The sequence below is a fragment of the Cupressus sempervirens genome, chromosome 8 (genome assembly GCF_028749045.1).
Source record: "Cupressus sempervirens isolate cs-2001-9-10 chromosome 8, ASM2874904v1, whole genome shotgun sequence".
NCBI lineage: Eukaryota > Viridiplantae > Streptophyta > Pinopsida > Cupressales > Cupressaceae > Cupressus > Cupressus sempervirens.
In genome coordinates, this window is record NC_143125.1 from 350,718,541 (window position 1) to 350,732,195 (window position 13,655).

At 35.5% G+C, this 13,655-nt stretch overlaps 1 protein-coding gene across 4 annotated transcripts; it reads right to left on the bottom strand.

Annotated features, from left to right (window-relative positions):
• Positions 1 to 6,933: 6,933 nt before the first annotated feature.
• On the bottom strand, positions 6,934 to 9,807 carry LOC149542782 (UPF0496 protein At3g49070-like). Of its 4 annotated transcripts, XM_089797678.1 has the most exons (3): positions 9,436 to 9,807; positions 8,319 to 8,363; positions 6,934 to 8,210 (listed from the first exon to the last, which is right to left on the bottom strand). In XM_089797678.1, the coding sequence occupies exon 3, from the start codon at positions 8,166 to 8,168 to the stop codon at positions 7,041 to 7,043; it is 1,128 nt and encodes a 375-aa protein (XP_089653804.1). In that variant the 5' UTR covers positions 8,169 to 8,210; positions 8,319 to 8,363; positions 9,436 to 9,807; the 3' UTR covers positions 6,934 to 7,040. The 4 variants fall into 4 exon arrangements, with proteins under 4 accessions (XP_089653804.1, XP_089653801.1, XP_089653803.1 ...); XM_089797675.1 differs by lacking the exon at positions 8,319 to 8,363 and having other exon boundaries at positions 6,934 to 8,152; XM_089797677.1 differs by lacking the exon at positions 8,319 to 8,363.
• Between the last annotated feature and the right edge of the window lie 3,848 nt (positions 9,808 to 13,655).

Sequence of the window (13,655 nt, forward strand, 5' to 3'; positions counted from 1 at the left end):
TGGTCGAAACCCTTTCGACCGAAACAGTTACGGCCAAAACAGTTTTGGTCGGAACTACCTATGTGGCATCCTAGGTGGCAGCCACACAAGCAAAAATAAGAACTTCTGCAAACTTCTCACTTTGAAGGCCAATTTGACTTACTAAATTGAAGTTTTTAAAAAAAATAAAAATATAGTTTTGTAGGTCTCAGGGTCAAGATTATGATTATATAATTTTTTTTAAATTTTGATCATGGATAATATGTTATAATTTGAAAATAGTACAAGTAGGTATTTTAAGATTCAGGAAGATGTCTATTCAAAAATAAGAAAAAAATAGTAAATCATGTTTAAAAATTATTATTTTTTAATGTTGCACTAGAGGAGAGAGTCTTCTTCAAGAATATGTAATTTGTTTTAAAAAATATGTAGGTTTTGCTGGAAAAAGTTTGACGGGAGAAAAAAACTATAAATTTTTGATAACTTTGAATTTGAGCAGTTATAACTTAAAAAATATTAGCTAAATTTCAATTTTTCTTTTATGGTGCACTAGGTATACATGTTTACTCTTAACATATTCAAAAATCAGACCAAAATATGAACATTTTCATATATTTGTTTGACAGGAAAAAATTTCTATATTTTCAGCAATTTAAAAAAATAAAAAAATAGACTTTAAAAATTAAAAAATAGATAAAATTTTCACTCAATTTTTTTCAAAAAAATTACAAACATAAACTTCATCTAATTTTACACATTTCATTAGTTTACATCATCTTCAAATTCTAAGCACAAATGGCACTTTTATGTCATTAAAGTTGAAGACTTTAAATTATGATATCACTTCTCCTTTATAAAAGGTGACATAGGTTTGTGCTTTTACCCAGGAGTCGTCTGTCACTTTAATGGATATCTTGATAGGATAATCCTGGGGTTTCTCGAGGGGAAATCCTAGAGATGTTTTAGGGTTAGATGACTGGTTGGTGTTGTTTAGTCTGCGATGAGGGGGAATGTAGGAAGAAGGGGAAAAAGGCTTGGCTGGACTCTTAGCTGCTAGGGTCATGGCCTCTTATGATTTACTCCTTGGATGTGATAGAGGGTTTATAAGCTTGGGCTATGCATATCTAGTGAAATTGAAAACTCAAATTTGATCATCTAACTATTCGACCGTGAAAACTAGAAAATGAGCATGGGATTCAAATTTGTTTGAGGAGTCAAAAGAGACTTCTACAATGTTTACTTGGAGCCCTCCTTCCCAACATTGGTGTTGACTTTCTCGTGTATGTTCTTCCAAGGCCAAAAGCTTATTGGCCGTCGAAACCTTAAATCTAGCATCCGCTTTCCCATGCTTTTTATGAATATTGCTATGGTTAGCTATGGATCCGTTTCTCCTATGGGGGTCTCTATAAAGTTTCTTTCTATTTCGGTGCCTCCACTTTTGGCCTAGATTTCTTGCGAGTTGTATGTACAAATTTGTCATTTTCACAGAGCAGAGTCGTAAGCTAATCATATAATATTATACTATAATAAGTCTATTTGTTCTGACTGATTAACTTTTAAAAGTTGACTTTACTTCTAAATCATCTTTTAATTTTAACTTTTGAGATTTGATCCAACTTGTAAGGTTTGATTAAATTCTTAAAGTTTCTTCAAATTTATAAATTTTACCATTAGAATAATAAGTCTAATTGTAATAAATATTTTAATAGAAGTGAGATGATAAAATTTATTTATTATTTTTAATTAATTATATAAATTACATAAATTATAATTTAATCAATTGAATTTTGAATTTTTATCTGTGTGTTTATATAGCTATTTAATTATTCTCAAATAATTGAATTAAAGTTAAATAGTTAAAATAAAGTTGATTACTATAATTGAACTTTGATAATGTAATTAAGTAATGAAGTTGAGACAATAAATATTTCAAAATAGAATAAATTTTATAAATTAGAAAAAAAGTTAGATATTACATCATACTTTAGAAATAAGGTTGAAGTTTGGGCAAACTTTAGGAATTTAGTCAAAGTATACAAGCTAAGTCAAATCTTAAAAGATGATTTGGAAGTAGAGTTCACCTTTAAAAGTTAAGACAAAGATTTGAAATCAAGTTTGAGTTTATATATAAAATCAAGCTTTATAAATAAATTCAAAATATATGCATTTAGTATTTAAAGGGAGTGTGTGTGTGTGTGTGTGTGTGTGTGTGTGTGTGTGTGTGTGTGAGAGAGAGAGAGAGAGAGAGAGAGAGAGAGAGAGAGAGAGAGAGAGAGAGGATATATGAGAAAGAGAGAAGAGGGGAAAGAGATGAGGTAGAAAGAGACAATAAGGAGGGGAAGAGAGATGAGGGAGAGGGAGAGGGAGAGGGAGAGGGAGAGGGAGAGAGAGAGAGAGAGAGAGAGAGAGAGAGTAATTAGTGTGAGTGAGAAAGAGAGAGAAGAGGGTAAGGGTGAGGGTGAGAGAAATGATATAGAAATAGATTGTAATAAGGGGGAAGAGATGGTGAGATGGGTAGGGATACGGGAGAAAGGGAGAAGGGGTGGGGGGGTGTGCACGCGTGAGAGAGAGAGAGAGAGAGAGAGAGAGAGAGAGAGAGAGAGAGAGAGAGAGAGAGAGAGAGAGTAGGGCATGGAATATAGTGCCTCGCGTGTTTGCATTTTGTACCTTGGCCTATTTTTTGTTTGTGAGATACTTTGATAATCATGTTATTTTACATTTGAGATGACCTGATGGTTCGATGTTATATTTTGATTTCCAATATCATAGATGTTAGATTACTATGATGTTCAATTGATCATATCTGTATGATGACGCCTTTTCAAATGAGATGACAATATGTTTTATGATGATATCTAGTTATCTGGTATTTGGACATATCCTCTGATTATGCTTATATGTTGGATTTGATGCTATGGTTATTTACTTCATTCTTGCTTTGTGAAGCTTTATGCAAAAGTAAGTGATGTACATGGATTATTTTAGTATAATTAAATAAATGGTTAAATTAGGTCATTTAATGCATTTATTGTTGAGACTATGTTATTATATGCAACTGCACTTGATCGTGTGTTTTAGTGTGCATGATTAATGTCCCTAGTAGTGGCACATGGAGTTAGTGATTCAATTGTTCATATTTAACCAATGTCATCCTTGTATGGTTGACGTATCCTATTTAATTGTTTAAATCAAACCCTTCGGTGATTTAATAAATCCACACTCATTTGCATTATGTTATTGGACCCATGAACTGTGTTTGTGCATTTAGAGGTTTGCATTTGTCATGAAAGTTATTAAGGAATTTTGTGATTTTGGTTTAAGGGAATTTTAGGCTTTATTTAATTTAATTTAATTCACGACAACTTTGCCATAGATGAAATCCAATTACTTGAAATAGCCTATTTTCATTTGGTCTAATTTAGGGTTTTACTAGGTGACCTAGTTATTTACCTCAATCCTTTATTCACTCAAAAGTGAATAAGTATCCAAAAAGAAATTTAGTCCTCACTTTTCAATTTCTGAAATAAGAAATTTGAGAGTAATTTCAGAATCCTCGTATGTAGGATTGCATTTCTATTTGCTATAGGAGCTATGGGTGTAGGATCATCACAAGATCAATCTCTTTGGATCCAACTCAGGGAGACCTTGAATTTCTGTGATTTTTGGTAGCTTCTACGAGATATTTATTTTATTGTTTAGAATCTCATTTTTGCCCTTTTGGCTGTTAGGTAGGGGTTTCTTGTTTTCCTATTTCAGCTCTATTTCAGCTTTTTTTTTTGGTAGTTGTTTATTAGGAGGTTGAGAACTAGTGTTCCCCTCCATTCTTGATTGCTAGCTCTACCCGGCTAGTCAAGTATGAGCATTTCCCTAATTTTTGGGATGGGGATTTGGGGTTTCGCATTGTTATGCTACTCATTTTTGTATATGATGTTCAAACCTAATTTTCATTGGATTTATGTGGTATGTTCATCCTTGGGTTAAATGGGTTTTATTTTTGTTGAATTTCATCAATGTTGGGTTTTTGAGGTTTTCACCTCAATTTGTGTGCCACCCAATTCTTCTCAGGTTTCCTTGGCATGGTGTTGGTCATGGAATTAGATTATCTTTAGGATGTCAATCTGACCACTGTTCCACTTTTATGTTGCATTGGGATGCGTGTCACATTTTTACTCCCAATTTTTTATTCGGTTGAGTGATTCGTTGCTTGTGTCTTTTATTCTCATCCGACCCTTGTTTAGTCTTGATTATTTGGTGTAGTTGGTTGTGCCCACACACAAGCATGTACGTGTGTGTTTGACTGGATCTTGTGAGACTCAAACTCCCAAATATAAACTAGTTGAGAGATTGTTTCATTTGGGGTTGGGTTGGGAACTTGCATTGCCTCTAGGCACTCATTGTGATATGAGCATGGGTATGTAGAGTAGGCGTGTGGAGTGGCTTCTCTTGTTACCCCAGTTGTTTTCCAACAAGGTAATGTGAGGAAGTTCTAACAAGTGATAAATAAATTAATAAATGGGTAATAAAACTTAACTTGGATAAGTGAATGCCTATACAGTGTCTCTGAAGGCATGGCATGATGGTTTGCTGAGGGATTCCTTCCACATCGATTTTAGCTTAAGCTTTCCAATGCCAAGCAATTGACACTCCACTAGAGTCCCTATATAGTTAACCCAAAGAGTGTTTGACCAAGACATGTTGTACTTGCATTGTCTCATGATCTTAGTTGTAGTTCTCTTTACTGTCTGGCATGGGTATTAGCCATGGGCATTTTTTTAATGTGTTTTTTTGGTTGGATCACTATCTCCATTAGCATGACGAGAGTGGGCCTATGGGTTCCATGTGGTTGGGAGGCATAGCTACCTATATCATTGCTAGAATCCAGTGTACAGAGATGGTCTATTTCCAGTTGTGATCAATGCTTGATGTTTAACTTGGTTTATCCAAGTTTTTGGAGTATGTTTCCTTACGATTTATGCTTTAATTGGAACTCTTGGATATCATGTTTAGATGATGTGATTCACTATTATTTGGAGTATCTATATGCTTTATTGGATTGGCATGTTAGATCTTCTTGTTTTATGATGTTATTACATTGTAGTAGTGACGCCCTCATAAGACAGCTTCGACTATCTAGTTGGTAGTTTGGGATGTCACATGCGGGGGATGGCTAGGGCATTTGAGGTCTCATGATGCTATTTTGGTTGGGAGGAACCACACACAAGTTTAGTTGTTTGTGTCCATTGCGATGTTGCTTTCCACATGTTTTTTTCCATATGTTGCTATGGATTAGATGGATAGTTGTGTTTCTGTCTAGTGTTTCATGCTTTTGAGTGTCCAAGACTCAATTTTTTGGATCTAGTACTCCCCAGTGTGGAGGTTCTAACTCTACCCTTTCCCTTTGAATGTTCATCAAAATGTTTCCTTGCATTCTTAGGTGACAATGCTTAAGCATTGGGTGATATTGATGAAGTATTGCATGCCTTAAGGAGAAATGTCGTACGATCCTAGAAAGTATTGTACGATACTGTTGAGTTCTATTCTAAGATATTGGAGGGGTATCACACAACTATAGCCAACCTCATTGTGCGACCCTTGATAGTATCACATGGAAGTGGTGAGAAATATCGTACGATACTAGACAAGTATCGTATTGAACTGTATTAAAGTATCACTTGGCTATTGTGAGAAATATCATATGGCTTTAGTGCAAAGTATCACATGGGTCTGTGAGAAAACCTACTCAAGTGACCAATGTGCACTTTTTCACTTGACTGAAACTTTTTAAGAGTTGCCTTGGCTACACTTGACGAAGTTCTCGAACTCTAATGTTTGATTTTTGATTTTGGGGTCTTTCAGATTCATTTGCGATTCGTGACCTGGGTAGCATTGTTATTTTTGGTTTTGGTGTCGCTTGGAGATTCGTTGAAAGCCTGAATTGGTTGGGTAAGTCTTCCATTGTGATCTTATGATTGGTTGCATGTTGATGTTGTTTAATTCTATGCTTTAAAAAAAAAAAATTTGACTTTTATTTATCCTTGTTCCAAGGATATTTGGGTGGGGCATTACATGGAATAGATGTACAAGATAATGAGGGAAGATGAAGAGGGGAGGGAGGGGGAGAGAGAGAGAGAGAGGCAATGGTTAATGAAGGAGGGATATGGGAGAAAGGTAAAAGGGGGAGTGGAGAGAGATGAGGTAAAAATAGAAAGATGATCTAATTAGGGCCCAAAATAGATGGAGACGATGTTGGGGAGAGATAGAATAGACTAGACTAGAGAGATAGAGTGACCTTAATTTAATAATTGATAATAAAAAAATATTTTATAAAATTAAAGTTTTGATGACTCTCGGATTATATGTGTGTGTATGTGTGTGCGCCCTTCTACCACCTTTAAATCTCTATTTTAAATTATAATTAATCTCGATAATAAATTTTTTGCTAATACTAATGCAATTAATTATCATATATGTGGTGATTTTTATTTTCAAAGGGGATTTGTTTCATTAAACAAGTGGGCATATAAAACATATTATAAAATATTATATATTTACTAATTATATTTTTACTATTGTAAAATTAACTATAACATTATTTTCCATTCTGAATTGCAAGTGCTACTAACTTCTATATTTTATGTATATAAAATAAGCCAAGAGTTATCTTTCTCAAAATGCCTATGACACTCAGAAAATTAATAAAAATACATACCTCAACAAAAATATTTAAGAAATATTTCTTAAATATAAATAATTTTAGATGGATTCATGGAAAGATGATGCATGAACATATTAGGTAATTGCAGAAACAAATATCATACGCTTGAACATGTTTCAAACCTGATTTCCTTACCCACGTGAGCGGTGTAGAAAACTTGTGGAAAATCCAAATGATGAGAATCTGATTTCAACTGTAAAAAATTAAAAGTCGATGTTCTCTTTCTCAACTCACGAGCATGACCGGAAACCGAAAGGCGACCATTTATGAATGAATAAAATAAATAATAAATCTTGTTACAATGTTGAAAACAAGTTGGTGTAAGGGGAGCGTTATTAATGAAGAATCAGGTGGTCCTGGAAGCTTGGATTTCGTGCACGAGAAGCATCCTGGCCCTGTTGATGGTCATGAAGCAGAGGTAGACGTGCTTCTCCAGCTCATCCAGCTGCTGGTTGAAATTCTCGTCGTTTCGTCTGAGCTGGCGGATGACCTCCTGAACGGGGTGGCGCTCATCCTTCCTCTGCAACAAGAACTTTATGATGCCCTTGTCGTGCTCCACCTCGTCGTGCAAGCGCGTCACAAGGCGGCTGATGGTGTCAAAATCTCTGTCCAGAATGTACGCCCCCTTCGCCGCGGCTTCAAGCTGTGCGCGATGCCGTGCAAGAAGCCTCCTTCCCATGAAGGGACACGAACAGTGAAAAGAAGAAGAAGAAGAAGAAGAAGAAGAAGAAGAAGAATGAGGGATGCTTAAAACCACAGGGCAGGCAACTATGGCGATCAAAGCATGCGACGCGATCACAACTGCGCACACCACAACGGCAGCGGAAGCCGCGATGCCCCAAACAATGGCGGCTTTTCTACACCCGTTGAGTAGTTTGAGCTTTCTGCGGATCTTTTTCCGGTGGATTTGAAGGCGTTTGAGCATGGATTCGTAGCAGTCGTGAATATCCTGGAAATTGTGCGCCGTTGGATCTGCGAAGGGGTTTTTGCCTTTCATGAACAGCTGGAGCTCTTCCGTGGAGAAATGCCACTGCTCGTTCGTGAAATCGCCCATGGAAGGCGTGGATTCGAGGACGTTCTTGATGCTGCGGTAGTTGATCTTGGCCTGCTCGATGTTTTTCAGAAGCGTGCCGCACAATTTGGAGGCCTCTGCGCTGTTACGGAAATAATCGGAGACAAGGCTGTTTATTTCCGGCGTGAGTCCGCGCTGGAGAATGATCGCTTTAATGGATTCCTCGTCGGGCTCGAGAATGTGCTCTGCCAGAACGCCGTAACAGTGAAAGGGAGACGACGAGCTCTGTGCGGTTTGATCCTGATCTTTTTCTTCGACTTCTTTGTCGGCGGTGGCGTCCTGCACTTTGCTCCAGAACTCGGCGTAAGATTGCGTCCTGAAAGCTTTCGCATATTCTTCGTTCACGTTCAAACCGACGGCTTGCGCAACAGGCCCTGTTTGCGATGCTGCTCGCCACGCCATCTCCTTTGTCAGATCTCGTATACACAAAAGCTTAACAGCTATCTATTCTATAAAAGAAATATAGTGCAATTCAGCAAAGAAATAAATTTGCCTTCCAAGCTACAATATTGAATCTTCGTGCACAACAAGGAAATAGATTCGTATGAAAACCTGGACAATCTAAACAAGCAAGCTGGAAGCCCGCGTAAATATGCCCTGTGTTAGACGCCATAGCAAGCCTTCATATCAGGGATATGTTCAAGGTTGCCAGTAAATAACTTAATGAACAATTTGTATCCACTGTTGCTTCTCTGCAACTAGTGTAAGAACACAAAGCTCATGTCTCTTCAAATTTTAAATAATTTAAATCTTTATATTCAAAGCAAGAAATTGATGTAAATCCTAGGATATTATTTAAATTTGCAAGTAAATAATTGATTGAAAATCGTGTCAACTCTTTCGTCTCTGAAACTAGTTTAAAAGCACAGAGCATGAAATCTCTCTTAAAATTTTAAATAATTAAAATGGCAACTTTGATAATTACGTAATTTTCGAGCGAATTCGGCGGTTTTGGCTTCATGAGAATGATGATCAGGAAGGGCAATGATTTGTTAGATGATCAGCGGATTTTAACAATAGCAGGAACGTTTATCTTTGAAAGTAAGGGAAGGATGCAACATCAGGGATATGTTTTGAATTTGCCAGCTGTAAGTAATTTAATGAAGTTTGCATCAACTCTTTCATCTCTGCGACTAGATTAAGATACCTGAAGCAAAGCTATCTTTAAATTGTTAAATAATTAAGATAGAAACCTCAAGAACGATGTAATTCTCGAGCAAATTCGGTGCTTTTGACTTGACAGTATTGATCAAGATACAGACTTGATGAAATTCAAAACTAACAGGAAAGTTTATCTTTAAAGCTAGGAAATGGATGCAAATTTAGGGCCTGGAATTTACAAATTACAAACACGGGGAAGCACTCCTTCGAAAAGCTGAATATTGCTGGGACAAAGCTAGATATTTTTGCTCCAAATACTTCGATAAATAAGAGCCAGAGAAATAATCAAACGCACAGTACATCAATTTCATATTTTCTCAGAGGCTAACACGCGTTATTTAATCTACGCAAATCTCCAAACTTAAGTCTTAACAGCACAATCAACTTCGAAAGAGATTTAAGACATTTTAGCCGCAAACCTGAATTGAAAGGAAAAAAAACTACAAAAATAGCCAATCGAATCCTCTAAAACCAGAAAAACAAACGAAAAGGAATTCCATTGCAGCACCTGAAGTCGACGCAGGCAAGGATCGGTCGGCCTTCATGGCGATTTTGAAGATCAAACACATTTCTTTCCTTCACCGTCCCAACGGAATAAAGTCGCAGCCTGCGTGGGTTACGAGACGGTCGCTTTCTCAACAAAAACTTCGCATGCATGGTATGATTTCGTGGCCCCCTGCTCGGACAAATGAAAATATATTTCTGTGCAGTCTAAATATAACGAAAATGGCCTCACCTCATACTTGCCCTAAATCATCCATCCATCCGACATTGCGTCTGGTAGCGGAGAATAAGACAGTGGCGAGCCAAATGAGTTGATGTTGTATAACAAACATACGATTGCTTTACTCTACGTAATCTCATCTTAAATTCAATGGGAGTTATATTGACCGGGAAGCTTTCCATCATAGAGTTGATGATGGACTTTTAGGGCTCCATTACAAATAAATAATCACGTTTTACTTGCAGCACTGCACTTTCCTACGCCTCTCTGTCCGTTATAACTTGTGTTCTACTCGTACATCTTCCACACGCTTCTTTCTTCTCTCTTATATTTCCTTGTTCCGTCTGCTCTCCGCCACACAATTCCTAAAATGCCACGTACTCGTCGGCTCCTCCGACTAAGACACCGCCTGCACGCGCCTAATGAATGCGCAACACGTACACGCCATATTCCACTGCTACGGTTAAATTACAGATGGGAAACCGACGGATCAATGTTACCCCACAAGAATATACTTCTCTAAATTACTTTTTTACTTTTTGAATACTTTGGTACTCTGATTTGGCTCATATTTGAACTTTCAAAAGACACCTGGATATAGATAACCATTAATAGAGGCCGTCGGAATTCCTGGATTAGGATTACCATGAAATTGAGGTGGGCCAACAATTTAAACAATTAGTTATCAATATGCATTTAAAGGTGTCGTGTATTTAATTTATATATTAAGTTTTGATTTTTCTATAACTACGTCTAGCAAGTCGGATAGACATAACTCTCATGCGCTGCATTTGACGTGTGCGTGGTGATGAACTTTTGATTCAAGCAAATAAGAATGAAATGCTTTTTATTAACTTTGGAGGAGTTTAAAGAATTAAGATTTGTATAAAAAGAATAGAGGAAGATAAAAGTGACCTTCTAGAGATTACAAATAGTCTATGTGAAAGCAAATGCAATTACATTGATTCTTCCATTTCAATCCCCTTTTGTTATTCAAAATGATGATAATCTCTTCCAACTGTTCAAGAGTCATGGTTAGTTCGATAAATTATACTATCAATAGTTAAGATATTTATTTATTTGTCATTTGTTGAAAATATTAGACTTTAAAATAAAGTATGTTTCAAATTTTACTATCTTGAAAGATGTGATGACCCTTTCTTCCAAGATAACAAGTAATAATATTAGGATTAAAAATATAAAATTAAATATTGTCAATGGTTCTCTATGAATTCAAAGTGGCTCCACTCCAAGTTTAACATCATCAATATATATGAATCTAATAATCATGCACTAAAAAGGAACTTACGACAAATGCTTTCTAATATTATGATAGATGCTCAAATGAACTATTTATATTGGGTAGTTATTTTAGGGCAATTTTAAGTTTGGTAGGAAAAATGAGAGGGCAAAAGGATGGGTTGGGCAGAGTTAGAAAGACTTCTTTGATTTTGTCCCTAATAATGGACTACTGGATCTTGAATTTTAAGAAATGTTCAATTTACATGGACCAATAAGGATAGTGGCTTTCTCAACATTGCTAAAAACTTGATCATGTTTTATGCTAGTTGGGGATTTGGGAACTTCATATTAGTTATGTCATGCAGAAATTCTACCTATTATGGATTTGAAGCATTATCTTGTCAGTCTAAGAATACATGACGATGCTTCACCTGACATGATCATGCTCCCTTCAAATTTGAATCTATGTTGGTAATTAAATATTACTAATTGCATTTTACTTAAGGTTGCATAAGATAATGCATTAGTTCTCATTTAGACACCTAGGACTTTGCATTTTATTTTAGCACATGTTGTAGGAGAAATCCACTTCAAGGACTTAGTTGTTGTTTATGAGCTCCACCTTTGTGTTCTTATCATATTATCATTCTCTCATTGTTGCACACACTTTGTTTCATAATGAAGGATGATTCGCCTTTGGTGGACAAGTGATTACACCTTGTGTAGTTGATAGGTTATCACTTGCATCGCTCCTAGATATCATGCATTACTTATATATTGAGGCACGTCTTCATTGTAAATCAATTAGACAATAGACTATTGAACATTGTACTCTTGATCATTATTGATATAATTAATTATTCATCATTTTTCCTATCTCTCTTATGCTACCTCTTGAGCTTCTAGATCCTGGCATTTCATTCTTTGTCTTTACATTGTATCAAGCTTCAAGTAGATTCTTACATAGTATCAAAGTTGAAGGAGTTTTATTGTATAGGTTGGAGAGCATTTTGCTTCATCTTTTGGGGAGCCATAATTCATATTTGGGATCAGCATCATTGTGGTAACATTTTCAACAAGATTGGACCTCACCATTGTATTTGGGTGGCCATTTCCAAAACATCGACTATAAATTTGCCTATGTTAGGCAAAAGTCAATTTTGAGGCAAGTTTTTTACAAATCAGGCTTGGGCATATGGATTCGAGTTTTTTTATTAAAAATACATTGGTAAAATTTATTTGTCTTAAGTAAATTCTTACATCCTATCAAACGTCAAGGTGATTCTTACATGGTATCAGAGTCAAAGGAGTTTTATTGTATAGGTTGAAGAGCATTTTGCTTCATCTTTTGGAGAGCCATGATTCATATCTAGGATCAACATCTTTGTGGTAACATTTTGAGCAAGATTGGACCTCACCATTGTGTTTGGGTATCCATTTTTTTTTAAAAGACTATAAATTCGGCTATGTTAAGCAAAAGTCAATTTTGAGGAAAACAATTTTTACAAATCGGGCTTGGACATATAGATTCGAGTTTTTTTTATTAAAAATATATTGGCAAAATTTCTTTTTCTTAAATAAATTCTTACATTGTATCAAGCTTCACGGTGATTCTTACATGGTATCAAAGTCAAAGGAGTTTTATTGTATAGGTGGAGAGCATTTTTCTTCATCTTTTGGAGAATCATAATTCATATCCAGGATCAACATCTTTGTGGTAACATTTTGAGCATGATTGGATTTGGGTGGCCATTTCGAAAAAATGGACTAAAACTTTGCCTATGTTAGGCAAAAGTCAATTTTGAGGTAAAACTTCTTTACAAATCGGGCTTGGGCATATGTATTCAAGTTTTATAATTAAAAATATATTGGCATACATTTTTTTTATTCAAAGGTATTTTTCATTATTAATTATTTTATAATTTTTAATTTTCAAGTAAAATCATTATTTATTTTATAATTTGATCAACATCTTTAAGAGTGTTTTGAACAACATTGAATATTATCATTGCATTCGGATGACCATTTCCAAAACTTTTGACTATAAATTTGCCTATGTTAGACAAAAGTTAAAAAGTCAAATTTGAGGCAAATTTATTTTTGCAAATTCAACCTCGGCATATAGATTTGAAAGTTTTGTTAAAAATTATCGAATAAAATTCTATATAATTCTATATATATATATATATATATATATATATATATATATATATATATATATATATATATATATATATATATATATATATATATATGAGATGCGGCTATCTTCCCTACAAACTGTATAGTTGACCAATTTTTAAAAAATCGAAAACATCATGAATTTTTCCAAAAATTAAAGCATTTGATCTTCATGATCTGCATAGTTTCTAATGAATCTTCGACTAAAAGTCTCACATCCATGCACGAGAAAACCATGACCTGTGAGTCATCCTCCATGCTTGAGCTGCTAATCGATTTAAGATTGTCTAATTTGGATCGACAAAGAAGCATACCCCACACGATCCAATCCTCGCAGAGCTCCGATCATCCATCATGTATTGCATTCAACTCCGAGCCCCTTACATTATTGATCCTATTTTAACCTCAAGACGATCCCTGCACGCAGTAGATCCATCCTGCAATCAATCAAATCCAAGTAGCATACATCGTTCACATGGTAAGTACATATGATCCACCGCTGCCATTACAGAGAAGAGTCGTGACTTACACCGAGTGGACCTGCAACTCATCCACAGTGGACCATTTAGTCCAATCCAAGC